This window comes from Pithys albifrons, chromosome 5, assembly GCF_047495875.1.
Source record: "Pithys albifrons albifrons isolate INPA30051 chromosome 5, PitAlb_v1, whole genome shotgun sequence".
NCBI classification, from domain to species: domain Eukaryota; kingdom Metazoa; phylum Chordata; class Aves; order Passeriformes; family Thamnophilidae; genus Pithys; species Pithys albifrons.
The window spans coordinates 29,772,229-29,791,360 of NC_092462.1; the positions used below are offsets into that span (position 1 = coordinate 29,772,229).

At 40.9% G+C, this 19,132-nt stretch overlaps 1 protein-coding gene across 4 annotated transcripts in view; it reads right to left on the reverse strand.

Moving 5' to 3' along the window:
- The window catches only part of SH3D19 (SH3 domain containing 19), an 84,938-nt gene that overhangs the window by 50,336 nt on the left and 15,470 nt on the right, over window positions 1-19,132 (reverse strand). For 3 of the 4 annotated variants that reach the window (XM_071556088.1, XM_071556087.1, XM_071556091.1), the window contains exon 2: window positions 14,233-14,272. In XM_071556088.1, coding sequence (XP_071412189.1) covers window positions 14,233-14,272 — 40 coding nt within the window. Of the gene's footprint in view, window positions 1-14,232; window positions 14,273-19,132 lie in introns of those variants that run through there. The other variant, XM_071556089.1, reaches the window with a different exon arrangement.

Below are 19,132 nucleotides of genomic sequence, written 5' to 3' on the forward strand. Positions count from 1 at the left end.
TGCATTTGCACATGGAGAAACATGACAGTTAAGGAGTTCAAAACAAAGCTGGTTTCTGAAAAATGGTGCTTTGATTCAATTATTTGCAGTTGCATTTCAGCCAGTAAATCAAAGCCCTCTCTACCCGCTGACAGGACATTCTGCTTGCTTCATACATCTCTGTACATCAAATACAGCCTGGTGGCTGAATGAGCTCCTGAACCTTTGTAATTGGCATTGCAGATGAATAAAACCTGGTTTAATCATGAAGGATGGAGCAGGACAAAGGTTTAAAGAAAACCTGTAGATCTGGATCCACAGTATTCAAGATATTTTTACAGATCTTTAACTATTATAAAGTATGGATATTGGGTTTTATTAAAATAGTTTCTATATTTTATAGAACATTTAAGTATAGTGTCAAGATTATCTCTAAAGTTCTGTAAAGAGGAAAGGTGGTATGTCAATGTCCTTATCTGACTAGGAACATTAATAATGATTACTAACAAAACATATAGATGTGACTATCTTAAAACCCTACTAAACCAGTTATCTGCTGATAACAAAAAGAAAACAATAGGGAATGGGTGAGGAAGTCACCCACAGAAATTAAAAGCTGCGTGTATTTGAGCTGACCTTTATGAAAACATAGAGGCTGAGAAGCCTCGGAATAGAAACAGATCAGAGCATGGCTCCAGAGAAGAACAAGCAGAAACTAAAGGGCGTTGACTGCAAGGGTGAGAACTCAGCAAGACCCAGAGGATGCATATGCTGGAGGTGAGGAATCCAGCACAGAAAGCTCAGGTGCTTGCAAGTATACAGACTTCAAAGATACCAGAGCAGTAGGCAGACTAAGGGAACAAGGCAAAGGTGTTCTGTATTTTGCCTAGAGCATCTGTAAAATACAGGCCTGCTTGCTTCAATTATTGTGCATCCTTTGAGGAGTAAACTGGAGTAAAGGAAGGAGTCCCTGAGGAATCTTGAGGCACCTAAGGCCTCCAACAGGAGTCTCACTGCCCAGTACCAAATAGCTTTTGCACTCAGGAGCTGAAATAGTATCTGGATCTTGTCAGGTCAGAGATTAACAGCACATGATTCAACCACTGTAGTACAAAAGCCAGCTGTTTGAGAAGTACCTAAATGTAAAGTTCAACCTAACCTACAGAACTGGGATTACGAGAAGTGTTCAGTGCTGGTGTGAATTCAGTGCAAAAGAAACAGCTGAGCATCTTTTAGAATTTCAAAGTTTGACAACTGCCAATGCTGAACTCTTTGGCAAGTCCCATCCCATAGGGTTTCTGTGCCCCTTTAGTCTAATTCAACTTCTTCATACGTCAGTTGAGTCAAATAAGCAGCATGAAATATGCTGGAGTTTAAGCTTTAGCCGAGTTAGGAAACAAAAGGAAATTCCTCATTGTTTTAATTATAGATGTGTGTTGAGAGACATTTGTTGTGAAGGGACAGTCCACAAAGGAATATTAATACACATACATCAAACATAGTGAAGTCTTAATTTAGTGCTTGAAAATGAGAAACAAAACCCCTCCACACTGTAAATGTGAACCAACAGCCAAAAGATGTGTTTAAGGTCATGTGTATAAAAAAACATACTGGTTTCATACTGGCCATTTATACGTATAAATAAAATAAATCATTTAATAAGCAGCAGAAACACTAATTTTCAGCCCTCCCACATCAAAGCCTTACAAAAGTAAACCTATCTTCATGCATGATCACACTGTGTTCCAATGCACTGCTGACTCACCCAGTTACATCCTACAGTACATGACATCCATGAACTTGCAACAGTGGCCCTTACGGAATGCACAGTGCACAGGAATTGTAAAATAAAATCTCATAATCACACTCTTCACGGGACTAGTCTTTCCAGAAAGTGGCCTGCATGCAGCTCAGTCAGAGAAATGGCATGTTTGCCTATACACTCTTTCCCTGCCCTTCCTGAAATGCTTCCTTTTCTTCTACGACACGGACATTGACAGAGCATTTGGATACAAAATACAGAAAATTATTCACCAGAAATTTGCACTACACAACAGCAGACCATACATTCATATATCTGTAGGTCTGCAATGTAAATATGACCTTGAACTTCAGTCCTTTTTATACATTCACAATGACACAGTAACTCTGAGATTAAGAATGATCATTAATAAAAGATATGCACCCAAGGTTATTTTTCAAGTCTTTGAATTCTGATTGTACAAGGAGGTTGGTATGGTATAGTCTTTAGATAAAGTTAATACCTTTGCTAGCCCAGGCTGGGGAAAAGCAATCAGGTTTATACATACTCTCATTCTTTTCCAAGGGTGAAATAGAAGTATCAACCAATAGAGCCAAAGAGACACCTACACTTATAAAACCCGCATCTATCCCACATTGCAAAACCCTGACAGGTGGGAACAGCACTGAATTTGCTCTAAGAACACTCAAAATACCTACCTCAACAACCGAGAGAAGGTCTTTAACCTCCTGGGACACTTTTCTGGTGAAATAGATGCCATCTTTGAGCAAGTCACCAAGCAAACATACTACAAGACAAAAGGAACTTCCTCCACCCTCAGTCATATATCCTGGTTGTCTTACAACATCATGGACCTCAAATTATATGGCAAATGAGTAAATACTGCAGCCTCTAATGGATGATTATAGCTTGGAAGAAATAATTACGATCATCACCTTTCACCACTCAACTAAATTTAGCTTCAGAAACAAACACCTTGTAGAACAGATTGAACCAGACCTTGCCAGAGCAATAGCTGTAAGAAATGCCTCGCTCAAACATTTCACAGCCACAGAAATCAATGCCCCTCCCTAACCTGTAAGTATCCTTCAAACACACGGCTCTATCCCATGCTCTTCCCTGCACTTCAATCAATACACCATATGCCATCAGGTAAATTAGGCAGAGAATTAAAGCGACACAAAGTATCAGCTTACACGGGCGACTGAAAAAACAGAAAAACTAGGGATGGTAGGGTTACCCTGCTCTCATAACAACCACTTCATCTCTGACTGCTAATCCTTGATCCCTAATCTTTACAAAGACAGGCACAGAAAATAAATTTTACTTTTTTTTCCAGTCTCCAGGGCAGCTTAGAGGTTCTGGATTCAGATAACATAAGCAGGTAATTTGTCTAACCTTCACTCTCAGTGATGCCCTTAATTCCAAAGGCAGTAAATCATTCCTGTCCTTTTTCTCATGTCAGTCAACAACTTTTTCTCCCTCTCCCCTTGCTAACATGCCTCTGGACCAACCAAAAGCCATAGTGACCTTTTCCTTAAGACTGCCTAATTGATTACCATGATCTATTTAAAACCACAACAATGGCACTTTAAGGTCCTTCAGTCTGCCCTGAGTGGAGGTAGGGGATGGAGATCCATGCAGCAGCGAAGATGAAAGGGTTACTGATGTGTTAGAAACCATAGAATCATCTGAGAATGGTCACAAAGGGCTTCTTCTCCCCAAAAGGTGATGGGATTGATAGTACAACAGAAGTGGATCTACACCAATGCTCACAGCATGGGCAACAAACAGGAGGAACTGGAAGCCACTGTGGACCAGGTAACCTATGAAATAGCAGCCATCTCAGAAACATGGTGGGATGACTCACACAACTGGAGTGCTGCAATGAATGAATGGCTATAAATACTTCAGAAAGGATGGGCAAGGAAGGAGCGGCAACGGTGTGTATTAGGGAGTGTTCCGATTGTCCAGAGCTAATGATGGTGATGATAGGGTTGAGTCATCACAGGAAGGCCAACAAGGCAGATATCATGGTGGGAGTCTGTTACAGAACACCCAGCCATGGGGAAGAGGCAGGAGAAATATTCTATAAGCAGCTGGGAGAAGTCTCACAATTACAAGCCCTTGTTCTCATGGGGGACTTCAACTTACCAGATGTCTGCTGGAAATACAACACAGCAGAGAGGAAACAGTCCAGGAAGTTCCTGGAGAGTGTGGCAGGTAACTTCCTGACACAGCTGGTGAGGAAGCCAACTAGGGAAGGTGCCCCACTAGACCTGTTTGTGAACAGAGAAGGACCAGTGGGTGATGTGATGGTTGGAGGCTGTCTTGAGCTCAGGGATCATAAAATGATAAAAGTTTTGAATTCTCAGAAAATTAAGGAGGGGATCAGCAGCACTGTAACCTTGGACTTCTGGAGAGCAGACCTTAACCTGCTTAGGAGATTGGTTTAAAAGAGTCCCTTGGGAGACAGTCCTGAAGGATAAGGAAGGTGATCAGGAGTGGTCAGCATGGATTCAATAAACATAAACCATGCTTGAAAAACCTGACTGCCTTCTACAATGACACAGTGACCTGGATGGGTGAGGGGAGAGCAGTGGATTTGTCTACTTCGCCTACAGCAAGGCTTTCAATGCTTTCTCTCACAAAATCCTCATAGGTAAACTCAGAGTAGACAATGAGTAGACAGTGACATGGATTGAGAACTGCTTAAATGACAAATCCCAGAGTCACAACCAATGGCACAAGGCCTAGTTGAAAGCCTGTCACCAGTGATGTCCCCCAAGGTTCAGTATTGTTTAACTTACCCATCAATAACTTGGATGAAGGAGCAGATGCCTCCTCAGCAAGTCTGCTGATGAGACAAAGCTGAGAGGAGTGGCTGATACTGCAGAGAGCCGTGCAGCCCTTCACAGAAGGACCTTGACAGGCTGGAGGGATGAGCAGAGAACTGTCTGATATTCAACAAAGGCAAATGCAGGGTCCTGCACCTGGGGAGGAATAACCTCCTGCAGCAGTACAGGTGGGGGTGACCTGCTGGAAAGCAGCTCTGCAGAGAAGGACCTGGGAGTCCTGGTGAACAACAAGCGGTCCGTGAGCCAGCAGTGTGCCCTGGGGACCAAGAAGGCCAATGGTGTCCTGGGGTGCACTAGGAAGAGCATCGCCCCCACTGTGAGGTGATCCTGCCCCTCTATTCATGAGCCATCAGTGCGCCCAGGTGGCCAAGAAGGCCAACGGCATCCTGGCCTATGTCAGAAAGAGACTGGCCAGCAGGACCAGGGCAGTGATTGTCCACCTGCACAGGGCACTGGTGAGGCCACACCTCTAATCAGGTATCCAGTTCTAGGCCCCTCACTACAAGACAGATATTGAGGTGCTGGAGCATGTTCAGAGAAGGGCAATGGAGAAGGGGTTGGAGCACAAGTCTTATGAGGAATGGCTGAGAGAGCTGGAGTTGTTTAGTCTGGAGAAAAGGAGGCTCAGGGACACCTTATTGCTCTTTACAACCACTTGAAAGGAGGTTGCAGCGAGGTGGGAGTCTGTCTCTTCTCTCAAGTAACAAGCACTAGGACAAGAGGAAATGCTCCAAAATGTACGAGAGAACTGTGTTGTCATTTCAGATCTGTCCTTGATGGAAAAAAATAAATTAACAGAAAGCGCTACTAGTCATCATAAAGTGTTCATTTAAAAAACCACATTTCCTTGTCAACAGCCTTAGAAGGAAGAAGATAGATTGAACAAATAATCTTCTGTCCTATACACCAGTAAGGAGTGGTGAGAAAGCCTCTCTTGCAGTCGTTATTAATGTACTTGTTCCATGATATTGTTCTCTTTCTCTGTAGTTGTCCAACCTTCATCTGTCAGGAGCTTTACATGCTTTTTAGCTACTCATGGACCAAGTATTTTAGAAGGGGCAGCAGAAATAAGGTAATAGAACAACACAATGGTATTAAAAACAGTTGACCAAAAGTAACAGAGCTCTTGGGAGAGGAAGAAAAGTTCCTGAACTGGTCCAATAACAAATCAACGCCAGGATTGTTTGATCTAATACTGTATTCATAGAATTATACAATCTTCAAAGTTGGATGAGACCTTGAAGATCATCAAGTCCAACAGTCAACCCAGCACTATCACTGTAACCCCTAAACCACTAAACCACGTGGCCCACCACCAGATTCAGCCACTTCTTAGACACCTTCAGGGACAGACAGTGACTCCACCACCTCCCTGGGCAACCTATTCCAATGGCTGATCACCCCTACAGTGAAAATTTTTTTCCCAATATGTAATCTGAATCTCTCGTGTCTCAGCTTTAGGCTTTTTCCACATGTCCTCTCACTGCAGGCACAGTAGAAGAGACTGGCCCCCACCTCACTACAACCTCCTTTCAGGTTCTAACACTTCATACTGGTCTGTGAGAGGACGGGGAAGCAGAAGTCCAGATGACATGAAATAGAAGAATTATAATAGTAAATCCAAAACCATTTTCTACCACTAAGCATTTATTACAAGAAAAAATATTGCCTAATATAACACGTGACATCACTGTGGTACTTCTTTTGCTTAAACCAGATATTATGCTATAGATCAAAAGAGAGATTTAACAAAGTAATCATTGTTTGTGGCTGGAACACCATGATTAGATTTGAACCTTCTCTTTAATTAAAAGTCAACCTTTGCCTCAAGCCTCGGGAGATGGCAAAGTCCACTACACCCAGAACACATGACAAACCTCTTGTAACAATGCTCCCAAGATTAAGGGGCAGCCATGCATACTTACAAAGATCATACTTATATGAGTACTTTCCACAGGTACAGGTGCATGGTCTGCTTGCAGTCCTCTGTAGCAAGGGACACTCCTGTGACCTGAGGCCCTGCTGGTGACCTGCCTTGGCTGTAGCCCCCAAGGCAACAGGTAACATGACTTTTTGCATCACTGAATCTTAGTTCTCTTCTTGAAGCTGAAGTAGCTGGAACACATGCAAAAACACCTCATTGTCTACACTAAGGGCTAATACTAGCTCAGCTGAGCCTGTGATTTGTCACACATGGCCAAAACTAGGACAAATCCTGTACGTGAACATGGCCTAAATTCAGATGCTGATACCTGCACTGAGCAGAATACTGCTTTCAAAAATTCTGTAGCAAAATCAAAAAGGCAAAATCACAAAAATTTCTTACAAATGACATCATCAGAATCTAAAGTATAGCTGTGAAAACTGCACAGCAAGCATTATACTGAAATACAGTAAGGAGGAAGAAACCATCAGTGCGCCAGGCCTAACTAGGAATACTTCCCCCCCCCGCCCCGATGTAATAGTAAGGATGCAACTGTAACATGCTTTAAAAGAGTCCTTGATCAATCATTTCAATGTTAACCTGCCAAATCCGATGCTACTTAAGGCAACCGATTCCCTATATTAAAATAAAGAACAAAGAAACCAAAGAACAACTTACAATGAGACCAAAAAAAAGAAGAATAACAATCTCTTCTCTCTTGGCATGTTAGACTCAGAGGCCATGGAAACCAACATCATGTAACTGCAAACTGAGCTCTCCCACTCAGATTCCAAAGGCGAAGGAAAATGCTGTCCTGAGCCTAGACAGAAACCTACATAAGCCCTAGGGAAATAAACCAAAGCTCAAGTCTCAGCTCCAGCACTCTTAAAATACCGACATGGAATTCTTTCATAAAGAACCTAACAACTACTGCTTCTGAGTTTGAAGTTTACAACCTGCTGAGTCTGCCTTCCCCTCAGCTGTGACACACAAGTTATAGGCTTCCCTTAGCAGCTCCTCCTCATTTTCTGTTTTCTTTGAGAATATTACAAATACCTTTGGAAAGAATTCTCTGCCAGCACTCCTTCCCAGCTACCAGATGAACTGCATTTGCTGTTTGTCCTTGAAATGTCTTGAGGAGAAAAAAATTTATACAGAAGCAGAATTATAACCATGACTGATTAATTTGCCTCATCACATGTTACCTATAGGCAGAAAATTCCAGTTCTCCCCACATCTTCCATCCACCTCTGAGCAAGGCTAAAAGATAAAGCCATGGGGTTGATTTAAATTGAATTATTTCCATTTTACAGGGGAAAATGAAGTCTTCTCAAAATGACCTTTAAAAGGAAAGTGTCATGACTAAAAAACTGTGATGTGTAATTGTGTCTTCCTGAAAGCACCTTTTCTGGAACTAAGGTCTAACATGGCTGGTTTTCCTCCAGATAATTCCCCTAATGCACAACGAGTGTGGTCATGAGTCTGGATGGTTCTCTATTTTGAAAGACAAGTATGAGGGTTGGTTTCTTGTAGCCTCGTTGTGCTGTGTGCTGAAGGAATCTGCAACAATATGGAACTTCTCCTGGTCCAGGATTATCAGTCCATGAACCTAGGAGAAGTGTGTGCTCTCTGCTTACCCTGACCATGTGGTCTCTGAGAGCCCCCAGAAAGGACACACAGGGACCACCGTTGAAGGCAGGAACAAAGAGGAAGTTTAATCAGGGGTACAGGTTTATATGGACTTTGGAGGGATACAAACTCACCAATAAGGGACAAGAGGGAAGTCTGGCTTTGTGCCAATAGGAGTAAGGAGATTTACATTCAATGGGAAAGAGTTTCAGGAAATATGAGGTCACTGTCCTTCTCCCAGCCCCCTGGCCTGGCAGGGGGTTATGGGAAGAAGAAGCAATGACAATGCAGTTTTTACATTCAGGACATTCAAATCACATTAAAAACATCAGTTGTTAAAGCATTCTCAGTGGCTGGTGTATTTTCTTCCTCAGCCCATTTCTGACATGACATTCTCCAGCCATGTATTGAGAACACATTGCCACAGACAAGGAGATGGTAAAACTTGCTTCTCTACACAAGATGCAAAAAGGACTAAAATTCTTTCAGTGAAGAAGGAGGGTCAGCCTTTTTCTCTTTTTTTTCTTCAACTACCACTTCATTCTCAGCATTATTTTCCGTTATGAATTCGCATAAGCATTGGAGAGCAGCCCAGACAACGGAAGGAGTTGTTCAGGGCACCAGAGCCAACAGTCCTTCAAAATTCCCTCTGCAGAAACCAGGAACAGAGCACTCTTTTATTAAAACAAATCCCTCTTCTCTGTTTAGGAATAAGGGATCTAGAAGTCTGGCTAGGATGCACCCTTCAAATAACTCTTTACTGTTGTCTGTGAAATGAATAGCCAAAGATCCCCAACACAACAGTGATGAATTGACAGCATTAAAACAAACACCGGCAGGAACGATCTCTACACACCCACGTGATCCCAAACTGCCAACAACTAAGCTGAACTCATCTGCCATTTATTCCTCTGCTCTACTTGTCATTTTTTCTTTCCTCCTTTACAAATAAGTGTTAGCTGAGCAAGGAAAATTAACATCGCTAAGAAAAAAATTAAGCAAAGAAGCTGTCAAAGAAACACGCTGCCCAAAATTCCTCCAGCTTATTCTACACCCAAAAGGAACATCTTTGATGAGCACAGCACAAGCTGCTGACCAGAAACATGTGATAAACAATAGAAAGACACATAGGCAGATTGCAATTTCAAGTTTCACCAGTTTAAATCCATACTTAACCTGTAGGATTGCACTGAGTGACCAAGTCCAAAATTTAGCCCTCAGAATGGAAAAAAATGGAGCCACATGATCCTACTTTTTAGATAACAATAACAAAAGTAATGACACAGAGCTCCTGCTTCCAGCTCTGCCATTGATTTATTGTGCTAGTTGCAGGAAATCACTCTGCAACCCTGTGCTGAACCTGCTTCATCTGTAAAGTGGAGATGCAGCAATTTTTTTCCCCAGAGATCGGCCTTCTGATCCAACTGACCACATGAGCACTGATATCAGCTCAAAGGAGAGAATTAGATCCTTCCTTCTGCAGTGACACAGGCTTAGCTCAGCTCAGGGCAATTGTGAAACTGCATCCCAAGGGTTTGGGAAGGAGACAAGATACTTGTTATTATTACATCAACTTCTGACCTACTGGGAGTGTACAAACACAGGACATTCCTCTTTTCACAGTCTAAAAACCTACTTAGACTAAGAGTAACCTGATACTCCCTAGCCTTAACAGTCATAAAAACTAAATGTAAAGAACAAGAATGTCACAGTAAAACATCCCCCAACATTCATTCTTTCTTCTACATACAACCCTTTCCATTCAGAGGGGGTGCCAGCAAGGTTCAAAGCCTCAAACTTCAGCTCTGTATAACAGCCTGTAAGGCTGCCTGCATGGGCAAAAGCCTGAAATCTTCCTGCATGGAACAGATGCACTGACAAGATTGTCCAGACATTGCCAGCAGACAACATAAGGCTTTAGAACAAGGAAAACCTGTACTTTAGCACGTTTGTGGGAATGAATTTGGTCCTTGATATTAAGCAGTCCAGGGTTTAGACTGTTTCTTCTGGCACTGTCTCCCACAGCATTATCATCTGGAAATCGAGTAAGTGACAGACAAACAGTCTGTAAGTGGGCTGAAATAAGTGGGTTCAATCTCTCTCTCCTGGGAGGTTTTCAAATCTTGGCTAAAAAAAGCCATCATGAGCCTGATCTAGTATTAGCAAGTGCCTATTTCTATTGTTGACTTGATGTATTTTAAATAAAAATGCTCAATTTAGTTCAATCAAATGAAGGCAACCATCTGTAAAAGAACTTTAGCACATTGCAATCAGCAGACCAGCCACATGCAGTAAAACCTACAATCTACTAGAAATGAACTAATCATTTTCATCCCCCTCCTCATTTTTCACAATAGACTCTAAAAATCAAAATCTCTTACTTGACTTCAAGTGATTGATATCCTACTAAATCTCTCAATAAATTGTTGCAGTGGTTAGCTACCTTCATCCTCTCATCTCCAAGGTCAAGGCAACTACACTGAATTATATCATATTACAAGACTATGTCTCAGGATTTTCTGATCCATAATCCTTACTCAAAAGAAGAGCATAATAAAATTTATCCAGTTTCTTCTATGAGCTGTACTCATGTTCAGGGATTAACTGCAAACATGTAGATGCCTGAAATCTTCTATTCTATTACTATCATACAATTTCCAGTTTAAAAACATTTAGAAGAATAAAGGATCTACTTCTTTTGACCTAATTAACCTGTGTTACAGCAGTGCATGACCTGAAGCTATCAGAGCCAACAGTATGTGTGTGACCTGCCAGCAAAATCAAGAAATGATTATAATTACAGACCACTGTTGCCAGTGGAGATATATTTTAATACTGTCTGAAATACAGGAATTGAAGGATGGGTATTACTAGGTCATGAAATTAAATGTCTCTTGATAAAAAATTTAACATAGCGATAGGTATTCCTTGGATTCAGGGAACATCTGTTTTGATCTTACTAATGTGCTAATATTTAACAAAAAAAATCAATGCAGAGCAGTACATAAATGGATATCCCCCAGGTCCTGTTCTGCTACTCCTCACTTTAGCTTAACTCTCCTGAGTGGCACTTGGTTGCCAATCACCAAAACAGACAAAAGAGAGTGTAATAACACACACTTTGTAAGTATTGCCTGGTATCTGTTTCCCTCCTTTTAAACCATTATCTCTGGTCTTTGGTCCATTCACTCCCCAAATTTCTTCCCAATGTCATGCTAGATCCCCCCATGACCACTCAGAACGCTCTCTGTAGCATTCCTCCCATACAAATGTTTGATAGGCTACTGATAAAACCAGAATATTTGTCAGAGTTCTTGATACTGCTATAAAAATACTTCTATATAGCATAATCCTGTAACAGGAGTAACAGGAGTAACAGGAGTAACAGGAGCAACAGCCTTGAAACAGATCTAGAAATGAACAGGCACAGAATATATAAGAAAATGAAGTTGGTAAGGACAAGCTTTAGATCCTTGAAATTACAAGAAATAATGTCATGTGATCTTTTTATTAAGATGATCATATTCCAGACCAAAACTTCATCTCACAATGCATAAGGAAGAGTTGGTGGTTGCTTCGGGGGCTTTTTTTTGGTCTCATATCTCAGTGCTCTGCATTTGCGATTAGACTGGACATACTTCTGGGCAAGATCTCACCAGGGCTTTGCATGAAACAATAACCTATTTCTACAGCTCTCTCCTGGAATCATCTACACCTGCTATTTCATTTTAGGTTGTCTACCTTTCTTAAGGCTCATTGCATATGCCTTCATCTTATCAGCTAGTATCCCCATGTTCACCTACAATATTCTGTAGTTAATTGTCCTGTAAAAATTCTTGTGATAGACATTGACTGCAAGTACAAAGACCTCCAGCGTCATTTTTGTTCCACTTTGGATCATGAGAGGGATGGTATGCTGTGTTTTTCAGATATGCATCCCACAGTGTGCAGTTTAAGGAAAAAGTAGACAAGATGCTGCCTCTTAAGCACTGTATTTTCTCTATCCCTTGTCATGAACTGCTCCCAGAGAGGAAAGTGTCATGAGTGCAGTAGCTCATCGTAAAATGGCATAAAACCATTCCCAGTTGAACAGCTCTGAAATGCTGCCCACGTTACAAGAGAAGTGTGCTTTGCACTTCAGCTTTAGTCTTGCATACTTCACAATTCAATTTTCCCTCAGGCCTTACATCAAGAGGCTCTCGTGTTGAAGCAGCCAGACTGGGGATAAGCAATTTGTCACCACAGAATTATGCTTCCACCTGTAACGACAGACGAACCGCAGAGTTGCAGCAGTACCAATTAGAAGAGTACATCACCTAAGTAAGGCAGGCTATTCCTGTTCCAGTCTAGAAACAGCAGTGGGACGTGCACAAAGCTATACTTCCCTGTAAATGATGGCTTTTCTTCTTCATAGCTCATCCAGGAAAGCAGAACGAACTATCATGACACGATAGCCAGTGAGATTTAGAAGTGGGTAGAAGATACACAGATATGGTTAGAAAGCCCATGTGCTACTGACAGGAATGAATGACTGCATTTTTCTCAACATTATGAGCTGCTTACATTATATGCCGTTAATTTCTCTTGTTTTCCACCTGAAAATTTGGAGTCTGTAACCCAGACAACTTAGTGAAGTGTTTTATTGTCAGGGCTGGTCCACATTTGAAATTCCAATTCCACGGAAAAAACCAGGAAGTTTTACTTTGCTTTTGGTTCCAAATTAGAACATCTAAAATACACTCCAGAGCAAAAAAATCTTGATGAAAAGGACCAGACAGAAGAAAGTGGAAGAGATTGTAACTATTTCAACCACAAACTAAACATTTTGATAAAATTAGATTTCCTTTTGATAATGATTTGGATTTATTTGGCATTACTGCAATATGACATGATCTAATAAAAGTTCAAACATGTGCAATGAAACTGCACCATTATAAGAAAAAAAGTGAAGTACTTTTAAGCATAAAAGGAAACCAGGACATGTAGTGATTGAGGTTTTAAGTAGATGTAAGTAATGAAACACAAAGGCAAAACTCCCCTGCAACTTCAACACGCTGCTGGACTCAGTTACAGTGCTGAGGCAGAGAGGGGAGAGAAGGGAAAAGCATCCTCTCTTCCCTCACATCACGCGACAGATACAACACGTCAACTATTCTTCCAGCTATAAAAGCTACCCTACTGTACTGTAAAAATGTTAACAAAAAAGAAAAAAATTAGACTGTAAAAATCAAATGGAAAGGTCAGGTCATGTCAGAAGGCTGGGCATCCAGCAGCATTTTTTGGAAAGACTTTTCACAAAGGAGTGGGAGAGGCAGTGTTAGCTGGTCTGCTCTATCACTTTGCTTCATTATAATCCCATTATCCACCCCACGATATGGATGAGATCCTATTCCCCAGTGGAGAATTGAAACAGAGAGAGTTTGAAAATGAGGCAATAGAGATTTTTTAAAAATGAGAGGATTCAAAGAACTACAGAATATCCAAAAGCCTAAGGGAAAATATGGCCTCGCAAATCAATAGGTTAGACGCTCATGATGAAAATTCTAAATAAACACAAAATGTTGGGGGGGGTGGGGTGTGTGTGTTTTTTTTAGTACTCTTTCATTTGTTTCTCTCAGTTTTGAAACCTTAGGTAGATGGGATCAGAGTTAATGGAATAAATAATAGTATTGTTATTCTTGACTGAACCAAGAATTCATTTCCTTGCTACAGAGGCAATAGTTCAAAGAAGCAAGTCATACAGCCTTCTTAGTTTAAACCACAGTTTAACCAAACAACCCTGTGTATGATACATAAACAAGCCTTTGGATTTTAAGCACACACAATTACAATGTAGTGAGTTCTGTTAATTTCCTGGGAAATTGCCCATAAGGAATATAAAACAATTATCTTTATAAAACAATTATCTTTAACACAAAATTATTTTTATATTACATTACTGTTACCAAAACAGAGAAGCAGAAGAATGGCATTTTTATTTTTCTGGCTGATTTCCTAGTTCATCCCATAAAAGGAAAAAAATAAGGGAGAAAAAAAAAAGGAAAGTAAGGGAAGAATAAATACAGAAATACGGTCCTTACCCTGAAGAGCGGCAGTCTGGTTTGTTTCTTTCTGAGCGATCTGTGAGAAAGAAGGCATAATATCAGCACAGAAGTTGGCTGTTCTTTAGCAATAGCAGTACAGAAGTCTTAAAAGAACTGCAAAACTATAAGGACTAGCAAACCCAAAAGTTGATTCAGTTCTAAAACTGTTTTTCCACACTAAACTACTCTGCCTAAGACCAAGTAAAACTACTTCAAGTTGAGTATTTGGTAAAATTCCTGCACTCAAAACACAGTGTATTTAATGTTTTGTATTAATGATTTGGAAGCCTCCCCTCCCTTTAGCTGAAATGAATAGGGCTTTAGTTTGGGGCAAAAATAAGTGAGAGGGAAGAGGAAAAAAGAAAAACCACAGATTACTCAGCGCAAAAAAATCATTCCATGAATCATGGCTGGCAGAGTTCCCTGACAGGATAGGAGAAAAATCAGCAGTTGGTTGCCGCAACATCTGCAAATACAGTGAATCCAGTGCAGCCCCACCATTAACTCTTCAGCTTCTGGGGGTTCCAGAGACTGAATCTTTCTGTGTTTTTAGAAAGGGGTTTGTTCTTCCTGTATTTCAAGTTTCAATTTCTTATTTGCACTAGTGAGATTGATCCACATATGAAAATCTATACAGAAAGCTCCAATATGCAAAAAGAAAGTATAAAGGAGTTAAGATTATCATACAAGCATTACAAAACCACCAGTGTTATTAGAATTCACAGATTATCAGTTATATTTTAAATCCAGAACATCTCTTACTGCATGACTTTTTAACTACCCAAAAGAACTGAAATTGCTGTCCACCTGAAACACATATGTTCTAAAATTAGAGGGGAGGATAATCCTTTATTACAGAAAGATCCACTATGCAAGTAGAAGGAAATTCTTATGGCTACATATCTCCACTGACCACAGAAATTTTGCTTCTAGTTAGATCTGTGTGTATTTTAATCAGGAAGCTATTTATTGTGTGCTTGTAAACAGTTCCCTGAAAAGCTGTCTATACAGAAGGGACTTCCTAGAAAAATTTTCACACTCACAGATTGTATTTTCAACCTTAAACTCTGGATTTGAAATAAAATTTGTTCTCTTGATAGCACACATTTATTTGTGCAGTTTTATCTCATGTATAAAATAATTGTTATCCTCCACAAGGTTTAGTTGCTCATTTGACTGTTTTCATTAAAGTGGTAAAAAATCATGGCATGTCAACAGTGCTTAAAAGCATCTAATGCTTCTTCCACCCATAGGTGCTCCTGTTGAGCTGTCATATCCACACAGTGGGTAATTTATTGTGTTTCCTGACTCACAGTGATCTCCATTTCATTACACCACATGCAACTCTGGTATCTAGAAACAGCACGGTATAGCTCACACCAGAGCAGCAGCAACAGTTGTTCAAACACATGCAGAAAAGGCCTCTTCCATCCTTATCACATAATCTCCTTACCTGGAAGCATTGAAAAAAATGAGACTGGACTTACTACTAAAATCTGCTTGCCATCTGTTGGTTGTTATCAGTGTTCTCTGTTCTGTGTGCAGCCACAATCTAAGAGTATTCAGACAAAGCCTTCCCCCTTCTAAACAGATCGTGTGAATAAACCAGTGGGAAGGAAGCAACAAGGTCAGTGCACATGTAAGCACAGCTCCTGGGAGCTCTCCCCCAGCTGGACAGTCAGCAGATCCACCACCGCTGCAACCTTTTCATTCAGGAAAGCAGCGCAATTCCCTGTTCCCTTTTGTTTTCATTCCTGTTTCAACATTTCGATATTACGTCTATTTTCACACGTTTTATTTACTGCTAAACATACCGAGACCACACCACCCGCACGCACACTGCTTGTATTGAAAAGAACAAATTGCATTCCTACAAGTAAACAGCATTTTAAAACCGAAATAAAACCTGCACCTCTTTAAGGTTATTGTGAACTTAATCTTTTGAATTTGTTTTAGTATCAAGAGTTAACAAGAGACTCAAAGAGCTGAATCTTTCAAATAGATGCTTGTAGTCAATTAGGTGGTGGAATCATCATCCTTGGAGGTGTTTAGGAAAGAGTGGACATGGCACTTAGTGTCACCATCAGGCTGACACAGTGGTGTTCGGTCACAGGCTGGACTCGATGATCTCAGAGGTTTTTTCCAACCTAATTGATTCTGTGATTCTGTAAATGTCGCAATTTGAGACATTAAGTTTTGGCATTAAGTACAAGCACTAAGTAGTGCCATATACCTCTCGAATCTCTGGAATATGAAAGCCTAGAGGAAACAGGCAATTATCTTTTTTTAAACACAGATACATATATGTTACACTTAAACACATGCATGTGCAGATCTTATCTCTCCATTCTGTAGGCAAATACTTGGCTTGCAAAAGTTGAGTCTCAAAAGTGCACACCCACAGCTGATTCTCTTTTCTCCATACATGTTATTTCAACAACTGAAAAATCCTTTTGTAATCTAACAGGAATAATCAAGAAGACTGGAGAGTTGTAAAGATCTGAAAATTAAATCCCACACTACAGATTTTCCTCTATATCAAAGACATAAATTGCTATAAAACATTATGGGACATGAAGCTTTTCTAATAGAATACTGTATATCCTTCAATTCTAAACTCTGAAAGCCAAAACCACACGTTAGATTAGAGCAAACACTGGATGTTGCTGGACTAGCATGCACAACGAACAAACGGGGCAGTCAGACATCAGAAAGTCCTCCCTATCCTGCTGTTGTTAAAAGTAATAATATTCTTTACTGTCTATGCAACTGTAGTAAAATAGGCTAGGAATTCCTAAGCAGGCAGTACCCACAGGCTGTACGATTCTGTTTATTTTGGTTAATGAAGTTCTTTCTGCCTGTCCTGCAATCCACCATCTGCATAGTCAGAGACCTGCATTCTCTCAACTCGCAGGAACTCACCACACTCCAACCCCTCCTACAGACCATACTTAGAGATTTTCTCCTCTTCACATTAACATCTACTATTTACAAAACCTTTGCTGCCCTTATACAAATACAGCCAGTGCCAAAGAAATATATTATCCTTGCCCAGCAGCAGGATACAGTGCAAGAAGTCAAGGAGCTAACAGGTGGAGCAGATGAAATGGAAGAAGTCAGACTCCTGGCTGAGGCTGGGAAGACTAGTCGCCAAGTTTGAAGCACTGCAGAACAAAGAAAACATTGGGACAGAAAGATCTGCTATTCACACCACAACTGTTTGGCAAATCTAGTGTTTATTTATAAAATCATGCTGTGTGTATTTCATCAATAGCATGGACACCTTTTGCCTTTTTCCCGCATTCAAAGGTTGAGCAGCAGACAGAACTGCCATGTTCCAGTTGCTTTTAGAAAGGGTCAGGTTTCTTTAACTGGTGATTCTCTTATCCTTCAAGCGTGGGATAACTATCTTCTTGTGTTGTTTGCTTTTAATATGATAGAACAGTTTTCCTTTTCAAGGAAAACATAAACATAACCATCAGGAGAAAAATAACTGAACCAATATTATTTCTGTTGCTCCACCAACTCAGAATAACTTTTTGCCAAAAAGGCCACCAATGCAGAAAACAGTATCTTCTAACCCTAACCCTAATAACTCCTGTCTCTGGAAGACAAGCAAAGAAAAGGAAAAAAGGCAACTCACACCAAACAGAGCCGTTGTTTTTCTCTGTTTATTTTGCAAGCTTCTTCAAAGTATCTTGTTGCTAAGAGTGACTTCAGCTGAAAAGCGTGCTCTCATTAGAAATAAATTTAAGTATAAACATGAAATGCTGTTGGAAAATGAGTGGAAAGTTAACGCACGTTCTGCTGCATCAAAACTGCAAAGTCACTGGGGAACCTTCAGTGAAATTACCTCCTGAGGTTTTAACTTTTTGGTCCTAATTCCATCCCCCAGCCTCATCTTTTTTAAAAGCTGCATTGCCTGAAGAGAACAAAGGAGGGCACATACCATTCCCATTTCTGGGAAATATCATATTTTCCAGCTTAATTATGGCTCTTGTATTGAGCAGCCAGCAGAGGAGGCAGAACATTGGAACACTCTTCAGGAAGATGTGGTTAGAGCAAACAGCCACCTCCACCTCCACAGCTTCCAGCTCCTGATGGCACAGCAGCAGTTTCACAATGAAAGACAGCATGAGATGCTACGGTAGCAATAGCAAGCCTCTAGATAAACCAAGCAACAGGAACTGTGGGCTCTTATGCAGTGGTGGCCATACGAAGACACAGAGCAGTAGTACTCTCAGAATAGGCACATGCTGAAAGAGGCTACACAACCCAGCCTAACCTGAATGGATCAATCCCCAATGGGCTTTGGAAACTTCCAGGCCTAAACGCACCCAGACACTGAGATTGATGCAGTGGCTTCACAGGACATCATGCAGAAATATGATGGCTCCTACCACTATTTTTGCAACATGCACCCAGACCCAGGCAGTAACAGCTGAACAGTGCACCCTTATGCAGCTGCATTAGATCAACAGCCCCAAATTTCCATTTCAAATTGACAATGTAGAAAGGGCTCTCACTCAAACTCAGTGCACATTTTCTGGGAAAAAGATCTGCATTTGTGCAGGACTTTGCGTGCTAGTTGCTTTATTTGCACTGAGACAAGCAGTAACTTCCACTGATACCGCCACCTTCTTGTCTTCTGTTAAGGAACGTTGTGGGTCACAACAACAGATCAAAAATAGCATAGCCAGCAGGACCAGGGCAGTGATCCTTCCCCTGTACTCTGCGTTGGTGAGGCCACACCTTGAGTATTGTGTTCAGTTCTGGGCCCCTCAGTTCAGAAAGGATATTGAGGGGCTGGAGCAGGTCCAGAGAAGAGCAACAAGGCTGGTGAAGGGACTGGAGCACAAGCCCTATGGGGAGAGGCTGAGGGAGCTGGGGTTGTTTA